At 38.4% G+C, this 21,917-nt stretch overlaps 1 protein-coding gene across 1 annotated transcript; it reads left to right on the top strand.

Moving 5' to 3' along the window:
- Positions 1-4,570: 4,570 nt before the first annotated feature.
- Positions 4,571-12,533, top strand: LOC140150196 (uncharacterized). Its single transcript, XM_072172201.1, has 4 exons — positions 4,571-4,656; positions 6,175-6,464; positions 7,093-9,422; positions 12,148-12,533. The coding sequence occupies exons 1-4, from the start codon at positions 4,571-4,573 to the stop codon at positions 12,448-12,450; spliced, it is 3,009 nt and encodes a 1,002-aa protein (XP_072028302.1). The 3' UTR covers positions 12,451-12,533.
- Positions 12,534-21,917: the final 9,384 nt, after the last annotated feature.

The raw sequence follows: 21,917 nt of genomic DNA, 5'->3' as shown, positions 1-21,917 counted from the left end.
ACACGTACATCATTATATTTTATGTCCCAAATATAATTTCAGACCACCTCTTGCCATCAAATACTATCAAAGAAAAGAATATATCAAAAGCATTACTCATACTTCACATGGAATCAATACTGTCCCGGTCCATCCCTTTTTAAAGGGATTTTTATTGTCTATATCTCGAGAACTGTATGTCGGAGACACGTCAAACTAAGTTACGATTACTTCTTACCAAAACTCTTCCAGACGAAAAATGACGACAGTGACGAATAAATAATCTTATCCATTTTAATGTATGTTAACTTCGTTATTGGTTTCTGCATTCGTTTATGCAGTAAAATATCATAAAAGCTGTAACAATGTGGTGTAAAAGATAGTATAAATTCACCGGGTATCGCTTCGGAAAGCGTCCATGTAGCCAACACCCACAATCCTTTGCAAAAAGTTTCAGGGCGAATCACATTAAGATTAATGCGCCATATGCGGTTAGAAATTTGGACATTACATAAAAGATTCGACCAACTTTGAAATTTCACCCCTTTCACCCCTGCTAGAAAGCGGCCATTTTGTATTTATGCAAATGAAGCACTGTTCCACTTCTTGGATTTTCGGGAACTTTTGATGTGTTATTAAAGGGGCATTTCGTGATCCACAGCCTCATCCCCCCACTTTTCTCAAAAAAAGTTGAGATTTTTATATCACTGGAAACCTCTGGCTACATAATGTTTATGTACAAAATATTTCTTGCAGATTTATTCGTTTTGCAAAGATATCGTGAAATTTGAATTTCGTTCTGGTGCACCAGAACGAAATTAGAACGCATTGTCTATGGAGCAGTGTAATACACATAAACATGCATAACTCGCAATCGCAAAATCGGAATCAACTGAAATTTTGGGAATAGGCTTTTTTCGTGGATATGTACTGAAAAATGTCATAAAAAGAGGATGCTAGGATCACGAAATACTCCTTTAATATGCTTTTCTGAAGTGAATGGTGATTAAATGGATTCTGTTGCAATTAGTGGTGGGTTAACCGCTATTTTTCTTTATTTGACTAGCCTTATTTGATAGCAGAATTGTAGGCCCCCGCCAAGTTGTGACGCAGACCTCTTCCTCTGTTTTGAGGTGACTCATCTGCTCCTCGTACAGGGGAAGAGAATGGCAACACTATCCCTATTCGCAGACTTTTTTGAGGATACCAAAATGTCTCACAACCATGATTCAAGTCAACCACCACACTAAAGCTGAATTTATACTCGATCGCTTTTGCAGAAAAGCGATTTTCACGCATGCTCAATGTTAACTTACATTTCCAGAGCGTCAAGCCGATCAATCGATTCAAATCGCGGAGGCAAAAACGACGTCGCTTTTGCAAGTTGAAGAAATCTCAACTTCCCAGCGATATCGCTTGACACGTGAATGCGTCAACCAATCATATACAACCAACTGGATCTATTATTTTGCTAATTAATTTACCTTTCTCGATTTTTAACTTTTGGTGATGAATTAATTCAAAGCAATAATTATTGACAGCAACTCATGTTTTAAAAATGTATTTTGTGGCATTTAGAATATTTTAATTGTCGTCTGCAATCGCTATCGCCGTGATAAGTATAAATGCAAAAGCGACGGGCGATGCATCGCAAAATTCGGCGATTGCAAATCGCTTTTTCAAAAGCGATTAATCGCATCGCTCGGCGATCGAGTATAAATTCAGCTTAAGGAAGAAATTGGTTCACCCTAAGGACAAATCCCCAAAAGATAAACAGAACAACCTCGTCTATGCAATGTGCGAGGACTTCTACATACTATGTGAAACTAAACAGAGACGCTGGCCAATGTACCAGCACAGAAGAGTAGGCCTAAGCTCATCCGGTTGTGAAGACTCTGCTGTGTATTCCAATCCCAGAGTACCAACCCTCCATGCACGTTTGACAACAAAGACGTTGTCATATTGACCTTTTGGTAAATCACATAATCACTTGATTTTTTACATTATTGTTTCAATGATATTTGTATAGCCTAAACGTGTGTAGTTCATGCAATGATAGAGTCACTGTCTATTCCTGTTGTGCTGGTTGGGAGATCGAAGAAAACGATGCATCAGATTGCCTAAAACGTAAGAACTAGCTTTAACTATTTTATATATATACACGACCTCTGGTATGGTTACTGTAGCTATCATATCCAGAGATATAAGCATGGTTGTCCTATATCCACCCACCACCACCACCACCACCACCCCCCACACCTCCACCCCCACCCCCCCCACCACCCCCACCACCACTACCACCACCACCACCACCACCACCATCACCACCATCATTATCTCCTCTTTCTTGTCGTCCTCTGTAGTTAACAATGGTGTTAGTCCTGTCAACTAAAGTCCACACCACACCTAGTTTGTGCTGCAGGTGGTGGTGGGAGGAGAAATTCAAATACTGGCTGGTGTGGGTATCTTTGCGGTACACTTGGAAATTGAATGAGCAATTACGAGCGCGTGTGACCAGAACATCCAACATAGAGAGTTGACCGTCGTCCTCGCGTTCCATTGTTAATTTTATTGAGGGGTGGAGAGAGTTGACATGGTTTGTGAATGCTGTCACTTCCGATTTCTTAATGATAACGAAAGTGTCGTCGACGTATCTTTCCTAAAATCGTGGAGGATTGGGATAAGATGATAGTGCCTCAAAGTCTTCCATGAATAATTCCTCGTCAATAGGAGAAACTGCTTGGCCCATAACGGCACCTTCCACCTGAGCATAAAATTCGTTGTTGTACTAAAAATAGGTGGAGGTGAGAACATAACGTAGAAGACCAGTCAGTCATATTGTTGCGCTGACCCAGCGAGGCATCACTTTGTAAGCGCGATTCAATGATATTGATAGTAGTTTCGTTGATCGGTGTGCAGGTGAAGAGAGCTGTGACGTCATATTGCTCACTAATTGCTTACCCGCGCCGGTTGTATTATACTGCTTCAACCTAGAAGTACAAACCAAATCTGTGGCATCGGGGTCGATGATTTGTGTCACATCCACTGAGTGTTAAAAAACGCGACTCATAAAGAGCATGGTGCGATCGGCATGTACAAATCGTGCACAAAAATTTCCACACACATTGCACTGAAATAATTATTCTCATACCTCCAGTTTCAGAGGTCTATTTACTTTGTACTTCTGAGTTGACGGACTATACAAAGATAAAGTCTTCAAATTTTGTCACTAAGTCCTCGCTATTGTATGTGGTGCTGTGTGTTACCAATCAGCGGCGAGATTATTTCGGCAACATGTTTGTTGATGAAACTCTGAACTACTAACTTTATCACAGCTAATCTCACAGCTGGTGTTGTTGGCACAAATAGTGTCAATAAGTTTGTCGCTTGGGTTTGCCTCTTTATATCCTTATATCAACGTCTTTATTGTTTCAGCTATTTGCTCTTCGTCATGTGCCCACGGCTCTTGCACAAGTCCAAATGTCTGCACCTGTGATGTCGGTTTCGTGGGAGATATTTGTGATCAAGGTAATGACATATTCTTTTGTATATTTTTTCATCACTGGATATAATACCTAATATCGGATTCCAAACAGTCATATAATAACACATTCTCAAATTTCGTACAGACTTCGATCCAGTGGCGTCGGACGGAGCTAGTCCTTCTAGACGGACTCCGGCGTGAATATAGTCCTTCTAGATGGAATAGACGTGGCAGATGCCGCATTGCCCCGTTAGTTCGCCCTTGCTTATTTTAGTCCTTTCTGACAATAATTATAGGCTTATGCAGAGTATGGTTAGCAGTAAGACGTGGTAGGTTTGTCAATTTGTCAATGTATTATGGACGTCATGGGTAGTATGTTATTGCTAATTATAGGTCAGAAACTTAGTAGGCCGTACCGTAGGCTATCTCACGATCTCTACTCGTTTACTTCGTATATGCCTAAGATTATCTATTAAAACGTAAACATCGGAATATTTTTGTCCATAAACTAATAGAGTCAACCAGGCAATTTGATGTTCGACTTCTTCATGGAAACACAAGAAATCGGGGCATCCCCTGGTTAAAAATAAGTACAAATAAAGTATACTTTATGTGTACTTTTTTGTACTTTTATTGTACTTTTCGAGTGAAAAGTACAATTAAAATATACTTTGAATGTACTTTTTTCCCCTTTGTTAAAATCTTTTGTACTTTTAATATACTTTTTCAATACTTTATTTGTACTTTTCTTTGACTCCAAAGATTTTGCCCATCATCAAGTACTTTATTTGTACTTTTCTGTACTTAATTTGTACTTTTCTTGGACTTAAACTTTTTGGACCTCAAGAAATGTACTTTTTCTATACTTTTCCAGACTCAGACATTTTTTCAAAAGCACCATTGTACTTAATTTGTACTTTTCTGGGACTTTAACATTTAGAAGGTCACCAACTGTACTTTAGGTATACTTTTTAGTGTACTTAATTTGTACTTTTCATGGATTAGTCATTTGACCTGATATGCAAATTGGTCACATGGCGATATTGTTGTGGATTTGAAAAATAACTGTCATTCTGTTTGGAGCTGTTTTTTACATGACATATTAAGATGGGAGCTTTCATTTTGTGGATTTTACATGGATATAATTATGCTATGACTTGGATTTCTGATGCATACGATGGACACAAAAGAAGGTACTATGTAGGCTATTTGTTATAGTTTAAAAAATTTTGAACACCAAGAAATGCCATATAATGCTGATAATTGGGTAAGCTTACACGCTCATTCAGCTTCATTCATGAGTGCCCATACAGCTCAGCCAACAACACTGCTGAATTCTGCCTGGATTTGTACATATCCAATATACACAATGGTATCATGTGCTATGTTTGGATAATTCAATAACTTCAACGATAGACATTGGCAACTCTCTGTTGCATGGCATCTCAACTGTACAGACTATACAGATAATTTGAGTGCTGCCAGACTTGCATGCATGAACATCATAGGCCTACATGAAACCACATAATTGTATACACCTGTTTTTACATGTGCATTGGCTAGGCCTACTTTTGAACAAAGAATTTTGTTGTCTACAAGACTTTGTATATATCAGCTCCAGATAACTTTGTAGAACTGTATATTCACCCTGGATATTCACCAGCTCGTAATCTCTGTTCTGCTACACAAGGACTTCTTCAAGAAACAGCTAGTTGCCAGAAACCAGTGGGGCAGCAGCAGCAGATCATTTTTCATGTTTCAGCTGCACAAATTTGGAACAACCTGCGATTTTCAGTTCGCTCAACCAAGAACATAATTGTGTAATTTCAAAGTAAATTAACTTGTAAACACATTTGTTCCAAAATGCCTATGCCCAGGCTTGATGCATGAACTATTCAACATTGATCTGATTTTGTATTAATTATTATAAATATTGTTTGCATTATTGTAGGCCTACATTTGTTGTTTCTGCAAAGCGCCATGAGTGTCTTTTGACGGATACCGGCGCTCTATTAAGTGTACATTATTATTATTAATTAAAGGGGTTGCAATAATGTACCCCGGAGGGAGGGACAAGGCATTTGACTTTGACATGTGTTGCGTTACCTGGACAAGAAAGCAGCCAGGATAGTTATTTTTTTTCTAATTTCTTACAAGACAATTTTTTTAATTTAACCGTATGTTAAGTATAAGCCATATGTAGAGCATGTATACTTTATTTGGCCATTTGAAAAGTATACTTTATTGGGCCATGTGAAAAGTATACTTTAAATGGCCATGTGAAAAGTATACTTAATTTGGCCATTTGAAAAGTATACTTTATTTGGCAATGTGAAAAGTATACTTTTCACAAGAACAAAAAAGTATACTTTTCACACGCACAAATAAAGTATACTTTTCCTATCGCTAAATAAAGTATACTGTACTTTTTATGTACTTTTAAAAATGTACTTTTTTGGAACATGAAATAAGTACAATTAAAGTATTAAAAGTATACTTTTCACACAGCCAAATAAAGTATACTTTTCCTATGGCTAAATAAAGTACACTGTACTTTTTATGTACTTTTGGTCTGGTTATACTTTTACTGTACTTTTCTTTTCTTATACTTTTTTTATACTTTAAATGTACTTATTTCGTGTTCCAAAAAAGTACAATTTTTAAAAGTACATAAAAAGTACAGTACTTTTTTTGTACTTGTTTTTAACCAGGGTCATCCAGATACGTCCACAAACTGGTACATGGAGCTTCGTAAACACTAAGTATTGGACCCGAGATAATTCGCACGTGGTGTGTCGGCAGCTTGGATATTCATTTGCTTCTATACAATCTCAAGGCACATGGAATGACTTGAACTTCCCAGAAGCCAACTCGCCTATTGCGCACATCGATTTTCAATGTACAGGAGAAGAAGATTCTCTTGATGATTGCAATGTCCTGAGTGTGGAAGAGGAGGAGGGACAGGAACCCCAGATTGTGTCAGTGGAATGTGAAGATTATGGTAATTTGTTTCTCTTTATTATTATTTTATTGTGATTTTATATACGCATTGTTAACACCCGACATTTATAGGTGAAATGTTGACCCTAGTAAAATTGACCCTAGGTGAGCAGTTTGAAATTAAATGGTCCTGAATGAAGTAGTTCAGTGCCACTCTTGAAGTTCGTCTTGTTTCTTTAAGGGTCTCACGAGCCGCACAAAATTTACACTGAAATTACAACATATGCAAGTATTCGAATGTACACTTTCGATTCAAGAAGGATACAATTAATCTCACTCAAAATGCTTGATGATATGGCAAAAACTAGCAGCCTTTTATAAGTTAAACACAAGAGTAAAAAAACAGTTTAAGTTATGCGTCATCACCAGCCCATATCGTTCCATTGCTGGGCAAAGGCCCGGCAAAGGCCTGTCCCAAATTATGCCAATTTCTCCTGTCTGCTGCAATTCCTGTCCAAGCTGCTGTTCCCAAGTAGCTGATCAGCTCACCTCTCCATCTAGCGCGAGGTCTTCCTCTTTTTCTTGCTCCATATAACGGTTGTTACTCTGTTGTATATTACTATAAATATATACATACATACAAAAATTCTTATTTTATAGCATATATTTTATCGTTCATCTTTCCCCAGACCCGGCACAAGATCTGATGAATAAATGTGGCACCGTATGTTCCCAGGAAACAGTGTCACGAACTGGATGTAAATGCGATCCATTATGTGTCAAATACGGAGACTGTTGTCTAGATTACGTCACCAATGACAATTGTCCTCCACCAGGTGTGGCTCCTACAATCGAGGAAACTTGCACGCCGATGCCTTTGCATCATATGCCACCTTTTAAGTTTCAAAGAAATGTTGAGTTAACAGATGTAGGATATTTTATGATCAGTGGATGCAGCGAATCATATCGATGGAAAGATGACGACATTTTCCTCCAGTGTGGAGAAGAACCAAGCGCAAGGGATCCGATAACTTTCACGCCAGTTCAGGAAAAAATCGTATCGGGCGCAAAACGGAAAGTATATCGAAATGTTTTCTGTGCTATCTGTAATTTGGAGGACTTGAAAAACCTGCAAGCTTGGCAACTTGGAGTTACTAATTCAACTGAGCACGATGTAATGATATTAGATGTCATTCCTCCAGATGACACTGAGTTACCGCGTACCTGTTACTTGAACTTGGAAGAAGTAGCCAATTGTCGTAGTCATTCTAGTATCCGAGAAGGTTGCAATACATACTATGCACCATTTCCTATGGAAAACAAAGTATATAAGAATAAATTTTGTGCAGTTTGTGGTGGTGAGTATCCTAGTCATGTCGCGTACTTTGATAACTATCTAAGATTACCAGTGGTGAGGGATGAAATAAACCTAGACTGTGACTTTGCTGTATGTATTACTAATTGCAATTTGCCAGGGCCAGGTACGGAACCGAACATCATCAGTACATCACAGCCGAGAATATTTATACCGGAACTTCTTTCACTTTTTGATTTTGACATTGGTGGAACCAACAACCCATGCGATCCCGGAGAAGTGTTTGATCGCTTCACGAAAGGCTGTAGATTGCTCAGTTGTCCGCCAGACTACAGACTCTCCAACGGAATGTGCGTGGCTATGCGTGTAGATCCACCGCCTGTCGAAAGAGTGTTTCCCACTGGTAGCACATCGGTTGGCGGACGGTACGAAGAGTGCATCAAGGCTGCTTGGATGGAACAATTAAGTGATAGCAATCGACAACAGGGTAACTCAACTATTGCTGCTATAGGCAACGTTACAGTGATCGCAGATACAGTAATTGTTTCTGTAAATGAAGGATTCACCAATTCAGCCGTTACTGGATTTAACAAGATGTTTTTGTCATGGAGGAATATTTCAACTGAAGGACAGTTATTTTGTAACGCATCATCTTTTATTTTGTTATTGAACGACGGTAATAACCAGGAACAAAACTATACTACGGACAGCTACAGCACATGTGTAAGCAATATCGCAACAGTTGGGTGTGTTTCCGAAGATGGTGTCAACTTGGATGATATCAACAACACAGTAACTTTGATCAAATATAGCTGGGAAGATCGCGAGGATTGCTACACGGTGTCTATACTATGGAATGCCTGTATCGATGAACCAAGGACACCTTGTCCTGAAATTGAATTCCAGCCGGATGAATACGAGATTAGCATCGCAGGTAATGCGACAATTTTCATCCATAAGGAAAGTGGAACGATCATTCCAAGCGAGAAATTTAAACTTGGAGAAAACGGGACTTTAACAGTTTGTTATTCTCACTTTCATCCACCTGCAAGTATGGTGCAACAAGCTTTAAGTTACGTGTCTTTCGCCTGTTTTATCTTGTCATTAGTAGCTACTTTTCTGACATTTGCCAGCTACTGTTTGTTTAAAAAATTACGCACTATCACCGGCAGCGTCATAATGAACTTTTTGATCGCATTTTTCGTTGCACAGCTCATGTTTCTGATTTCTCCACGTCTAATCAATCCACCAAACCTTTGTATTGCATCAGCCGCGGTGAGTCAGTTCTTCTGGCTTGCTGCGTTCTTTTGGATGAACGCTGTTAGTCTTGTTACGACAAGTACAATGAGTCGCAGCACCCTTGTGCGAAATAAGTCCTTGGAAATGGGTGTCCTTGCAAGATATATGGTTTACGCGTGGGGTGGACCTCTAATCATCGTCGGAGTCTGCGTCGCTCTTCATTTCTGCGACTGTACCGATATTGCTCCGATCTATGGAAGAAAGAATGCCGCTATATGTTGGCTTATAGGCCATGATGGCTTCGCAGTCTTGTGGGGCTTTTCTGCACCTGTAGCTGCGCTTCTTCTTTTCAACGTGGCCCTGTTCCTGTATGCTGTAATAACGTTCCGTAGAAAAATGGCATCTGGAAAGACTACCAAGACGTCATCAAAACGGATAAAGATGGAAATAAGCACCTATGTCAAGGTAAGCATTGCATCAACATTTTGTTTTAGCAGCTCGCATTTTGTTGGGGTCATTAACTATGACTAAAAGGGTATTCATAATATTACAAATCATGATATTATCATATAACTATTATCAACCATGTAGCCGTTCGTAAATTGCTTTGGATTTCGTTTTGCTTGGTTAGTATAGATGTAACAAAAAGTAGGTAATGGTGCCTCCAACGGACGAGGTACAAAATACACCAAGGATCAAAGGATGATACAAGAGGATACCTAGAATATATAAAAACAGAAAGATTCGAGCCAGGTATACCAACTTGGTGTGGGGAACAAAGTCAAAGACAAGATACAAACTAATGCAGAATGTAAACCAGAATGGTGTACACTGTTACTGCACTAGAAAAAACCCAAAACCACAGGGATGGTAGACAAAGTTAACAAAAATACAACCGACGTTTCGAGCAGATAAACTGCTCTTCCTCAGGGACAAACAACAAAAATATATATACAGCAAAGAATTAAATCTAAAGCATAAAAAATAATCAAATCATAGCAAATAATTTATAGTATTATAAATGGTTTATTAAAACAATGCACTCGCAGCAAATAGCTGAATTACAACATCATTTACACATCAAAATATTAAAGGGCATTTCGTGATCCACAGCCTCATCCCCCCACTTTTCTCAAAAAAAGTTGAGATTTTTATATCACTGGAAACCTCTGGCTACATGATGTTTATGTACAAAATATTTCTTGCAGATTAATTCGTTTTGCAAAGATATCGTGAAATTTGAATTTCGTTCTGGTGCACCAGAACGAAATTACAACGCATTGTCTATGGAGCAGTGTAATACACATAATCATGCATAACTCGCAAACGCAAAATCGGAATCAACTGAAATTTTGGGAATAGGCTTTTTTCGTGGATATGTACTGAAAAATGTCATAAAAAGAGGATGCTAGGATCACGAAATCCTCCTTTAACACAAAAATATCACAACAATGGCTAGAGAAAATAAATACAACTATTAAATGAGACTACAATATAAACAACAATGACAAATCAAACTGAAGCCGGATCTAAAAACAACCTCAGTACAAACAGCAGAGATAACTGCAGAAACAACGCAGCACAGAGAATGCAAAATGGCCAAAACTATTTCAACTGTTCATTCCACTTTTTGACCATGTACGGGATAGCACTGTTGGCGTATCTCTGCGTGCGCACTTTCGGCAGCGTCATCATGTTGCTATTGCGGAGAGGAACCTTGACTACTTCGGATCTCAACTTAGGTAACCAGCTACGAAATTGTTGAGACTCATATAGTTTGGTAGCAAAATCTAAGCAGATCTTGTCGCGTCTGCTTCTCAGATCAGACATTTTACATGTGACGAGGGCGTCTTGGTAAGAAATATAGTTACCACCCAAGACGATTCTGCACGCCCTCTTCTGAATACGCTCCAAAGCCAAGTGTTGTTTCTCAGTAAGCCTCGGATGCCAAACGGGCACCGCGTATTCAAGAAGGGGGCGCACAAAACCAACGTAGATGGCAACCAAATCCTCAACACTCAGACCAAATCTTTTGAGCCTGGTCAGCATAAACAGCCGGCCACTAGCACGCCCTAGAACGTCTCCAATATGAATGTCCCAACTGAGGTCTTTGGCGATCTTAATGCCCAAAATTTTGATCACATCGGCACTTTTAAGATTTTGATTACATAACCGCAGAGGGGGTAATACCTCGAGATCTTTCATGAAGGAGACGTCCATGTACATGCATTTGGACGGGTTTAACTTCATGTTGTTGTACAGAGCCCAATCGTCAAAATTGTCTAAATCAGTTTGAATAGTACTACCATTTCTGGTATTGATGTTTTCAATTACAGTTAAATCGTCAACATATTTCAAAGCGAGTTTCTTTGGATCGTTCATGCTGGCAGCGTCATTTGCAAGAACCATAAAAATAATAGGCCCGTTTAAGGTGCCTTGTGGAACCCCGCCTGAGAGATGTTGCCAGTCAGACATGACATTTTGGTATCTCACACATTGGGATCTGAACGACAAAAAATCACAAATCCATGGTATTGCAGCAGGCCTTGTACCCATTTCAATTAATTTTGGAATAGCGATATTATGGTCAACGCAGTCGAATGCTTTACTAAAATCAGTCACGGTGATACGTGACATACTTTTAAATTGCTCAAGGTGTTTAAGGATGAAGTCGACTAACTTAACCAAATAATTAAACCAATAGCAAGCAAAATATCAAAACTACAGAGCCAAAAATATAGCATCTCTACATGAAGAGTGCTAGCTACACCACTGCTTACTTCCGAAGGACAACAACTTTTAGTGCGCGTGATGTCATCAAGAGGGGTTCGGGCAGTCTGAGATCTTGCCACGCTCGAAACTGACTGCGAGTTAAATGTATTGGTGTGAATCTCTGCGCTTGATCCTATGGTGTAGGTCTTGCCGAAAGATGGTGAACTTTCATATCTCACTTGCTGAATCTTTGCTGCTGAATATTTGAGCAATTCTGAACCCCCACCAATTAAACTTAACTTATGTTTCACAGGCAATACCCAGAAAGTAGTTCAATTGAGTACTCACCCGGGATCTTCATACACTTAACAGGAGTGCCATATACACTGCTCAACACCATTTACAACAATGGTTAACCCTGTATATTCAACTGATGAAGTCTATTTTACGTGTATTGTATTGTTTTCTCTCTAAATAGTTAACGATTTTAATGGGACTCCCGTGGCTGTTGGGATTTGTCCAAACCATAGTATCCAACATCATCCTCAACTACATCTATACTATTCTCAACTCACTGCAAGGCGTGTTGATATTTTGGGCGTTGGTTCTTACTGGACGCGCCGGGAAACTTTGGCGTCAGAAGGTGTGTGGTAGGAAGCAAGCGTCAGGAGCGACTGGCATGTCTTCCAAAAATAAAAAGATAACAGTGAAGGCAGTATCTACTTCATTTATGACACCATCCACAAATAATACGGAGTCTGCAACAAATGAATACCACTGATTACCAGTGGCGTAACTAGGGTTGGTAGCGCCCGGGGCAAGAAACAAAACTGGCGCCCTTACCCCCACCCGAGAATATCTTAGACGCGGGGGGTGGGGGGGGGGTGGGAAAGGCATCCGCATATTTTTTAAGTGAGGCCGATTTGGCGCCCCCTAGTGGTAGCGCCCGGGGTACGTTGTCCCCTTGCCCCTTAGTTACGCCACTGCTGATTACTCAGCAAACAAACAACGTTTGACAGAAAAGCTTTAAAATTAATGTCGGGTTATATAAAGGGTATAAAAACGTTTTTGAAAACGTGATGCAAAAAAACATTCTAACAGAATGTTATCTAACTGTTGAAAAAATACTTTGCAAAAACGTTTGACCAAAATATTTTACAATAACGTTTTAAAAACGTATTCATGACTTTTTGTGTGTATCTTTGATGGGTAATTATTTTTGGTACCTAAGTCCAGTCTACATGGTCAATAAAATAGATTTTCGGGATTTGCATTTTATCGAGTGACCAATATCAATCCAACCAATTCGCAAGACATTGCAAAGAGCCAATTGGTAAATGGATGTGGCAGAAACAAAAATTCGTAAAATTCGGAGAAAAAATATTTGAAAAGACTGAAAAAATCAGAATAAATCACAAATCTAGTATCATAATACAATACTATGTAAATAATATGATTATTTTAACTGCATATAAATATTTTAGTCCATATTCCTTTCTCGAGTTAGATATTGTTTTTTTATTGTATCCCTAAACGCGATATATCAATTTTTACCTATTTGAGATATATGCAAATTTTTTGATAATTTTTCTAAAATGATCAATTTTATGTACATAATTATACATATACGTGTATAGCATTAATAAATTCCATTTAGTTTTTCCAATCTAAGGTATTTACCTGCTTGGCGATTTGGGGATGGTTTCTACTGGTGCCCGCCATGTAATCTAAATATGAATATAATATAAAAATAAGAATGGTGTCAGCCATGAAACTACAATTTCTTTTGATATATATAAATCCGCGGCTTTTTATATTGTCGTTGGTAGATGCACATCGCCAGATAGAGCATCGCTAGATCCAGTCCTGGCGAATAGTTCCCTGTGTTTTAAGGAAACTCTTGGTTTATTGGCGTAACTGGCTTTCGAAGTAGTTGTTTGGGAGGCTTGATCGGGTAATTACTGCGAACGAAAAAGTTAGCCATAAATCAATGAATTAGTAGGCTGATTCCAATGAATTTTCTTAAAGCATTGCTTCAATAAAATTATCCCAGTGGCTGAAATGGTCTTCCGTCGTGAAGTCACGTGATGGTTTCGCGGGCATCGCTCTCAGCACCAGTTTATCGCCAAGGATGCATTCTATGTCAGTTGAGCATCAAAGACGGACGCATAATTTTTTTTCATCCCACCTACCACTCCCTTTATGTTAGGGCTGATCTGATTAAAATCGATTAAGATAGCTAACAGGGCGTCATAAAAATGGAGTATCACAGGAGCGAGGCAATCACATTAAGGATTATTTGTTTAGAGACGAAGGAGCATAAATCGGCTTGGACCGAGACTAACATTTTAGGCCCTCCACTATTTGTAGATACCACAAACGCAAAATGTACGCTAGCTTTAGCAGCTACTGAGGCGCCAATCGTCTGATATCGCCAATAGCCATTATATCCAATTGAAAACCGTTTTATTTGGAAATTCATTCAACGATCGTCATTTCACGGGTTGTCACGGTTGTCGCTAGACGGTTTGTTTAGGGACGGAGGAACACAAACCGGCTGGGACCGAGACAAGACTGCTACAAAGCAGGATCATAATAATATTCATAACGAATCGGTATAGACTTGTACCGCTAGCCCGATAAATCTGGTTACGTCGTGGATTCGCCATATGGACAATAGCTTATTACGAATTTTAGCCTAAGTAGGTATTTTAAAATTAAGACGGAATAAAGCTGTGGTCGAAAAAGTACGATGTTTGTATTGAAGTTGATGTGCGTTTTCTTCTTGGTATCCACTGGATTACAAGCGGGTAAGTCAAGTTGTTGCCCGGTGGGCACATCAGGAAAAATGACTAGTGTATAAGATGGGGTAAGTGGGGCAGTGGGGTAAGTGGGACACTAATACTATTCTGTCAGTCCGTGTCACGTCACTTCCGGTTGATGATGTTCGAGTGAAAACAAGTCCCTGATTCGATTTTTGTTGATGATTTCTGTCATTGGTGTTATGTAAATTTCGACCGCAAATAGTCAGTGGAATCAAACAACCGTTTCTAAGTCTTCAGAGTGGAAGAAACTTACTTGATTTACCGTTTATATACTGACAAACTTAAAATTAAATTCCATGGTCGAGTGTCGATTTTTCCGAAATTGAATGTCACTCCAACAACATCGCTATTTAGCCTCCTTCACAGTCGGTTTCTGTTGTTCATAACAAACCGTGAGCCACATGCAGTTTGGGCCCGAGACTAGAGAAAGCCCGGATGTTGGACCGACAGAATAATATTCTTCATTTGCAGTACTAAATCCAAGATACCGAATGGTGACTTAAATCATTGCAAATATGTATGTTAATATAGTTTCACTGCTCAATATTGGAGTTAATTTGGTATTTGAGCTGCGGGAGATGCTTGAGACCAACACTACCTTGACGTTGCGGCCAGCATTGAGGAATTATTACTTATGATTACCAAATATTTGAAAAATTTTGCTGAGAATTATGGACAAATTGAGAGATAATATATTTCATTTACCATAAAAAGAATGCTTTTTACAAGCATAAAATCATACAAAATGATTATGCAAAATGACGGTAAATGACCAAATTAGGGCCTATTTGGTATGGTGTTTCACTTACCCCATCCACTTGGGGTAGGTGGGATAGTGGTCCTTGATATTAATTTTGGATACAAAAAATAACAAAATTTCTAAGTTAAATTGCATATAATGCCGCCAACAAGCTCAAAAATTACTGAACGCGCCTGTTGAATGACTTGATTATTGATTTTGTGGCTGAAAATCGCAAATGTAATAATATCATGAATATATGTGTCCAATTTACCCCTACCCCAGCATGTGTCCCACTTACCCCATAGTGGTGGGGTAAGTATGACAGTTGAGTCATTACATAATTGGCCCCGTCCTTCCATACTGAATTGGAGTATCGCCCCAAAACTAATACCAGACATAGTCCTTTCAAGATCATTCTTGAATTATAAAAACATAAGTCCAATCTTTATTCACTCATTTAATTCATTCAACTTGCGGCGTTCCTCAAGGCTCAATTTTAGGTCCTTTACTTTTCATCCTATATTTGAACGATATTGTTTACGCCTCAAAGTTTTTCAAATTTATAATTTTCGCAGATGACACTAATCTCTTGGCTTCCCATAAAGACTTTACCTATCTTATCAACACAATAAATCAAGAATTATGTAACATTTCCAACTGGCTTAAGGGAAATAAATTATCACTCAACATAAATAAAACAAAATACCTTATATTATTTTTAAAAACAGATTTAGCAATCGAAGATATCACAACTCAGCCATATATGTTGACGATGTATCAATTTCAAAGGTTTCTTCTATTAAATCACACTGGATGAGTCCCTTACTTGGAACCACCACACAACATATAGCTAATATTGTGTCCAAATATTCTAGTATTTTATTTCGGCTCAAACATGTCCTACCTTTAAAAACATTGTTTACATTATATATAAGTTTGGTTTTGCCACACATTAATTATTGTAATATTATTTGGGCTGATCAAAATAACTGTAACTTAAACAAAATTCACATCAAGCAAAAGCGAATTATTCGATTGTTTTCAAATTCTCACTTTCTTGCCCACACTCCGCCCGTTTTTGCTTCATTCAATAGTCTCACAGTCTATGATATCCACAAACTGCAGAAAGCAATTTTCATGTATAAATTTTATAATGACCTTCTACCAGATATTTTTTCAAATTATTTTATTAAAGCTAGTACGATTATTACATTTAATACTAGGTCATCGGAAATGTATAGAGCTCATCATTTTAAAAATGATTTAGCCCGTAACACTGTTAGACGACAAGGGCCTATACTATGGAACAATTATTAGTTTAAATACCAAAAATTCACTTACTCTGACAAGTTTCAAAAATAAGGACAAATCTGAGTTATTATCTCGTTATAAATAATCTCGTTAGTTTGTGTAATGTTTCATGTAATTTTAAAATTATTATTACTATTAATGTACGTATAATAGGTAATCTTAAACCATAGCCAACATTGTCTCACGTGTCCTGTCCGGTCTTTATCTGCACATAATTATGTCCTCATACGTCTTTTGATTGTGTTTCGTCCTGAATGTTTAACTTAATATTGTAAAGGGTGGCCAAAAATTGTCGAGCTCTGCTCTGTTTGGTCTCATACCATATGATTTTGCTTTACTCTGTAATAATTATTTAAAGGTGAAATAAACTGAAACTGAAACTTCACTTACATGAGTATTATATCCAATAATATCCTTATTAAGTGTCCCATATCTTCAATTGTTACACTCCTAACAAAGCATGATGCTTGTCCAAGGAGACTTTTGATAATGCTCAAAGATGTGCAGTTGTGCGATATGCAGAAACTATTACAGGTGCGAGTAAAAAGTGGATGCCCAACTACACCAGGCACAAAAAGAAACGCGTCAGTTATAGTCATCCTTGCTGTTCAACAACCTTATAATTTTGGATTATTCTGAAATATACATTTTCTTAATTGGACTTTGCTTTCTTATTTGACACCTTGTTCGTGAGAATCGAACTAGAATTGACCAAGATAATGCACCTCCAAACTCTCAAACCCCAAAATCAAAAGGTGCAATTTCAACAATTTTCAATGTGAACGCATCGTTGTATTGCACACAAGCATAGCCAATCAACAAAGCACACAAATTGTGAATGGTTAAAATTGCTACTTTTGATTTTTGGGTATTAGGATTTGGAGGCGCATATCTTGGTCAATTCTTGCTCAATTTACACGAACAGGGTGTCAAATGAGAAGGCAAAGTTCAATTATCAGGTTGTTGAACAGTAAGGATGAATATAACTGACGAGTTTCTTTTTGTGACTGGTGTAGATGAGCTGGTGAACTGCAGTGGGCTGCATAGCCCGGACTGCAGGAAGAGCTACTGACTGGAAGATGTTTGGTGATGTTGCTGAGACAGCTTCCAGTGGTAGTCTAATCCATGTAGGAATTGTCCGAATAAAGAATGAGTATTTTATACAGGTAGCATCTTGCTTGCACTGGGTTATAGCGGAGTCGAGTTAGTGTGATGTTCTACCAACGGTGGGATTCATCTTGATGTTGGGTGGAAAGCCAATGTTGATTAAGCTGTGATGAATCTTGCAGGACAAAGTGCATTGGGACATTGTTCTCCTTATGGCAAGTTGATCCAATTGCAGTTGGTCTAGTAATGGTGTTATGCTGGCCTTTCTTTCAAATACTACAGACAGTGATATGGTTACTCAAATATATTTTGGTTGACTGTTTGACTTTTCAATGACTTGGTTTGAGACAGTCTAATTAAATTCAAAGGGTTTTGCTTTTTAGTGATGGTGAGATGCTGACATTTACTAGCATTTATGTCATCTGCCATCTATCTGCCCAGTCGAAAACTATATTTAGATCTTGCTGACATAGAGTTTTATGGTCTTCTGGTCCCTTGATCTCACGGTATAGAATGCTGTCATCAGCAAATAGTCTCATGTTGGATTTTAGTCCCTCGGTTATGTAATTTATGTATATAAGAAATAGCGTTGGTCCTAGGAACGAACCTTGCGGCACTCCTGGCATCACTGGGGCACAGGAAGAACAGGAACCATTAATGACGACACATTGTTCTCTATTTGTTAGAAAGCCATTGATCCATGATGTAAGTGTCCTTCCCCTTATACCATAATGTTGTAATTTTGTAGCCGGTCTCTGATGGGGAACCTTGTCAAAGGCTTTGCTAAAATCCAAAAGGAGTACATCTGTCTGGCAAGATCTGTTAACACACTCTGCCAAGTCATGGATGGCTTCAACAAGTTGAGTTTCGCAAGATCTTTCCTCTCTGAAATGGTGCTGATTTTCCACAATGATATTGTTGGCAGCAAGGTGTTTGCAGGAAATGGAAGTTAGGCTTACAGGCCGATAGTTTTCTGGTGCTGACTTGGTGTTTTTAAAAAAAATATAAATACCGGTGACATAAGCCTTTTTCAGTCATCAGGGAGAATGCCTGTTTCAAATGACTGACGGAAAACAAGGTGAAGCATTGGCGCTATTTCAGAAGCATAGTCATGCATCATTCCAGCCGGGATGCAATCTGGACGCCCAGCTTTGTTGACATTAGTTCGAGTAAGTTGTTTTCCCACTCCGTTTAAGTTAATGTCTAGATCGTCAATGCTGGGAAAAGATGTCACTCCTTTGTCTGGTAAAGTGGACTCATTTTCCTCAGTATAAAATACACAGGAAGATTGCCTATTGAGGGCTTCTGCCTTTGCGGTGTCGGTCGTGCATGTTTGCCCTTCTGAAACAAGTGTGGGTATTCCAAATGTCTCCAATCTCTGAGATCTAATAAATGACTAGAAGCTCTTGGGACTGGACTCCAGAATAGGCTGCAGTATCTGCTTTGTTGATGTTATATACAGAGGCATAGCAAGAGCCTCGGGGGCCCATGGACAAGGACCCTTATTTCATTTTCGCTTTTAAAGGATACAATACACGATTTACCGACAAGTTACTCATTTCGGAATGCGATCATGAATTTTGAAGAAAAAAAAGTTTCCACAGGCTTTACTGGGGCTCGAACCAACGATTTCAAGCATCGTTGATTATCAATACCGGTCTTTACCGCTCGGCCATGGAGGCAGATGATCAGAAGAGTTTAATAATAAAAGATAAATCTCATAATGCTATCTTTAGCCTGTTGTTTACATAAAAATGATGCATTTTGTAAAGATATATTGACCGTTTTATGAATAAATAGCAAGAACGTTTGGAATAGGCCTCAAACAAATAATAAAGACACTGATACGACGATGAAATTGCATAAGTCGGGGAATATCTGCGTCGCAATGTTTTGTTTTGATTTTCGGAATTTGACCTTAAATTTTACGACGTTAAGACATTATCACTCGAAATCAACAAAAGATATTTCAGTAGTATATGGCCACATTCTTTTTCTGGAGTGTTTTGAACATGTATGTGAAATAGTTTCGACAATGGTTCGCTGCATAACGGTAAGGGCGAGAGGTGCCATATTTACGGATTCAGGCTAAATTCAAAATTGGTATAAAACGTTTGGTTTTTTGATTTATTACAAAAATTCATTTTTGTCATTAAAAGAAATTGTGTCTGGCGTGAATTGCACTACAATTTTTATTCATAGGGCTCTTTGATTTCTTCAAATATTTTTTATAGTGATAGAGTGAATCCCCTGGCCCTCTATAATTACGCACAAAAGATCGTCTCCCCTTAAGGTCGGGCCTCTGAACCCTACCACATCTCATAAACATGCTGCAAGAAAACCCTTTTTATGACCATATAATTTATTTGCGACATAATAGTACGGAGGAGTCCATATCGGTGAACAAAAGAACTGATAATTAGGAAATACTGAACTGCTATATGCATGTGAAATCAGCAACAACAACAACAACAACAAAACCAAAAACACACACCCCACACAAGCAAAAAGGTTCATCCGCCCGTATAATACAGGTTTCGTTTCTTATTCCAAGAAAGATATATGTGACCCCTCGGCACAACTGAGCCCTGAAGTCGCCAATCATCATTTTTGAGATATTCAACCAAAATATTCTGCTTGAAATTAGCTTTAAAATGATGTATATCATGTCTATAGTACTTGACATTTAATTACTGAAAAGTCAATAAAACAGTCAATAAATCCTTTGTTTCCTATTGTTTATTGTTAAGTTCGATGGAGCATATCTCAATAGTGGCACTGGCGACATCCGGGCTCAGTTGTGCCGAGGGGTCACATATTTTATAGAGTCTCTTCAATATTGTGGAAGGTTGTGCTCAGTGGCGGCGTCAGAAATTTCTTGGGGGGGGGGGGCATTGGAGGAAAGGTGAATTTCAAGGGGGGGGGGGGCAAAATCAACAAATTTTGCGCAAAATTGCTGCAAAAAGTGGAAATTTTCGAAATCTTTGGTTGGGGGGAACCGGGGGAGGCAAGAGTTCTGACTAGGGGGCATTCCCCCCGTGGTGCCGCCACTGGTTGTGCTCGCTCGCTTCGCGCGCAATTTGTAAGCATTATCAGCTGACCAACTTTGCCAGGGGATGACATATATCCGCATTTATAATAAAGGCGCAATCAAGGGGTGCACTTTAAACACATCTTCAATAATGTTTACTTGTAACGCCTTTTAAACTCTTCTTGGTGTTTACACGGTCATGGTATAGAGGTTTAAACAATTTCAACGCTACAGTAAACACATAGCCGTTCCTAACTGAATAATGCATCATTTGGGTATCAAAGGTATATTGCTTGTAGAAAATAAACACCATGTTTATGAGCACTATATATAGCTTATATAGACATTTGGTTCATAAACAGTGTATTTAGTCTTTTGTAGTGAAACTTTATGCAACTTTCCGAATTTTATACAATTTGCCGACAACTTATGCACTGACCTTTGTGTCATTTAACTTGACGGAAATCTTATCACATTTTGAGATTGTAGGGACATGTGTCCATTTTATGAAACATTAATACAATGTTTATATGCGTTTTTCAACTTTCATGATAATACTGTTCAACTTGATATCGGTAAACCAGCTGTGTACTTTCATCGAGTTGTAAAAAATGATAATTCAATTAAATGGATAGCCTTGATTCAAGGCTTCTGCCTTTTTCCTCTTCTTTCTTCCTTTTTTTTTTAAATATTACCGTTACTTTTGCTCGAAATTGAACATGAAACCTTTAAATACCCAATTGACTATAAATGCTACGGTTTATATAGGCCTATATTGCTTATAGATCAATGTTTTTCCCAAATCATTCTTGGATGTCATTCTATCCATGCATGCACTGAGCATGCTGGTTTTAGTCACAGAGGGGCCCGAGGGTTCATGTGTCTGACCATGGTCTGCCTTCCCTGATCTAACCTGGAAATCCCTGCTGGCTGCTTACAATAGCATCAAGCACACTGTATACAAGAGACAGAATATTCTCACACTAAAGGACATTCCCTCCAGTTTTAGCAGAGGCATGGCTGGATGATGTTCTGTGCATGTTGTGTGGCCATGGTTTTAAATAGGTCTATATATATACCAATGGATATAAATGAACAATTGATAGAAAAATGCATCAGTCTATAGAGAGCCTGAGGACTTGGAGCAAGTATATTAAATGGATTGATATTTGAAATTAAAACCTTGCCTCTAAATATTTTTTCTGACTATTACATTTTACAGAGCCTGTAAT

This window comes from Amphiura filiformis, chromosome 4 (assembly GCF_039555335.1).
Source record: "Amphiura filiformis chromosome 4, Afil_fr2py, whole genome shotgun sequence".
Classification (NCBI taxonomy): Eukaryota; Metazoa; Echinodermata; class Ophiuroidea; order Amphilepidida; family Amphiuridae; genus Amphiura; species Amphiura filiformis.
This window is presented reverse-complemented; position numbering and strand designations above follow the sequence as displayed.

Excerpts from the sequence above, each read along its gene's own strand:
- LOC140150196 (XM_072172201.1), top strand. The coding sequence starts at position 4,571 with ATGGGAGCTTTCATTTTGTGGATTTTACATGGATATAATTATGCTATG. Across the intron at positions 4,657-6,174 it reads TACGATGGACACAAAAGAAG|GGTCATCCAGATACGTCCAC; the intron begins GTACTATGTAGG and ends GTTTTTAACCAG. Across the intron at positions 6,465-7,092 it reads AGTGGAATGTGAAGATTATG|ACCCGGCACAAGATCTGATG; the intron begins GTAATTTGTTTC and ends ATCTTTCCCCAG.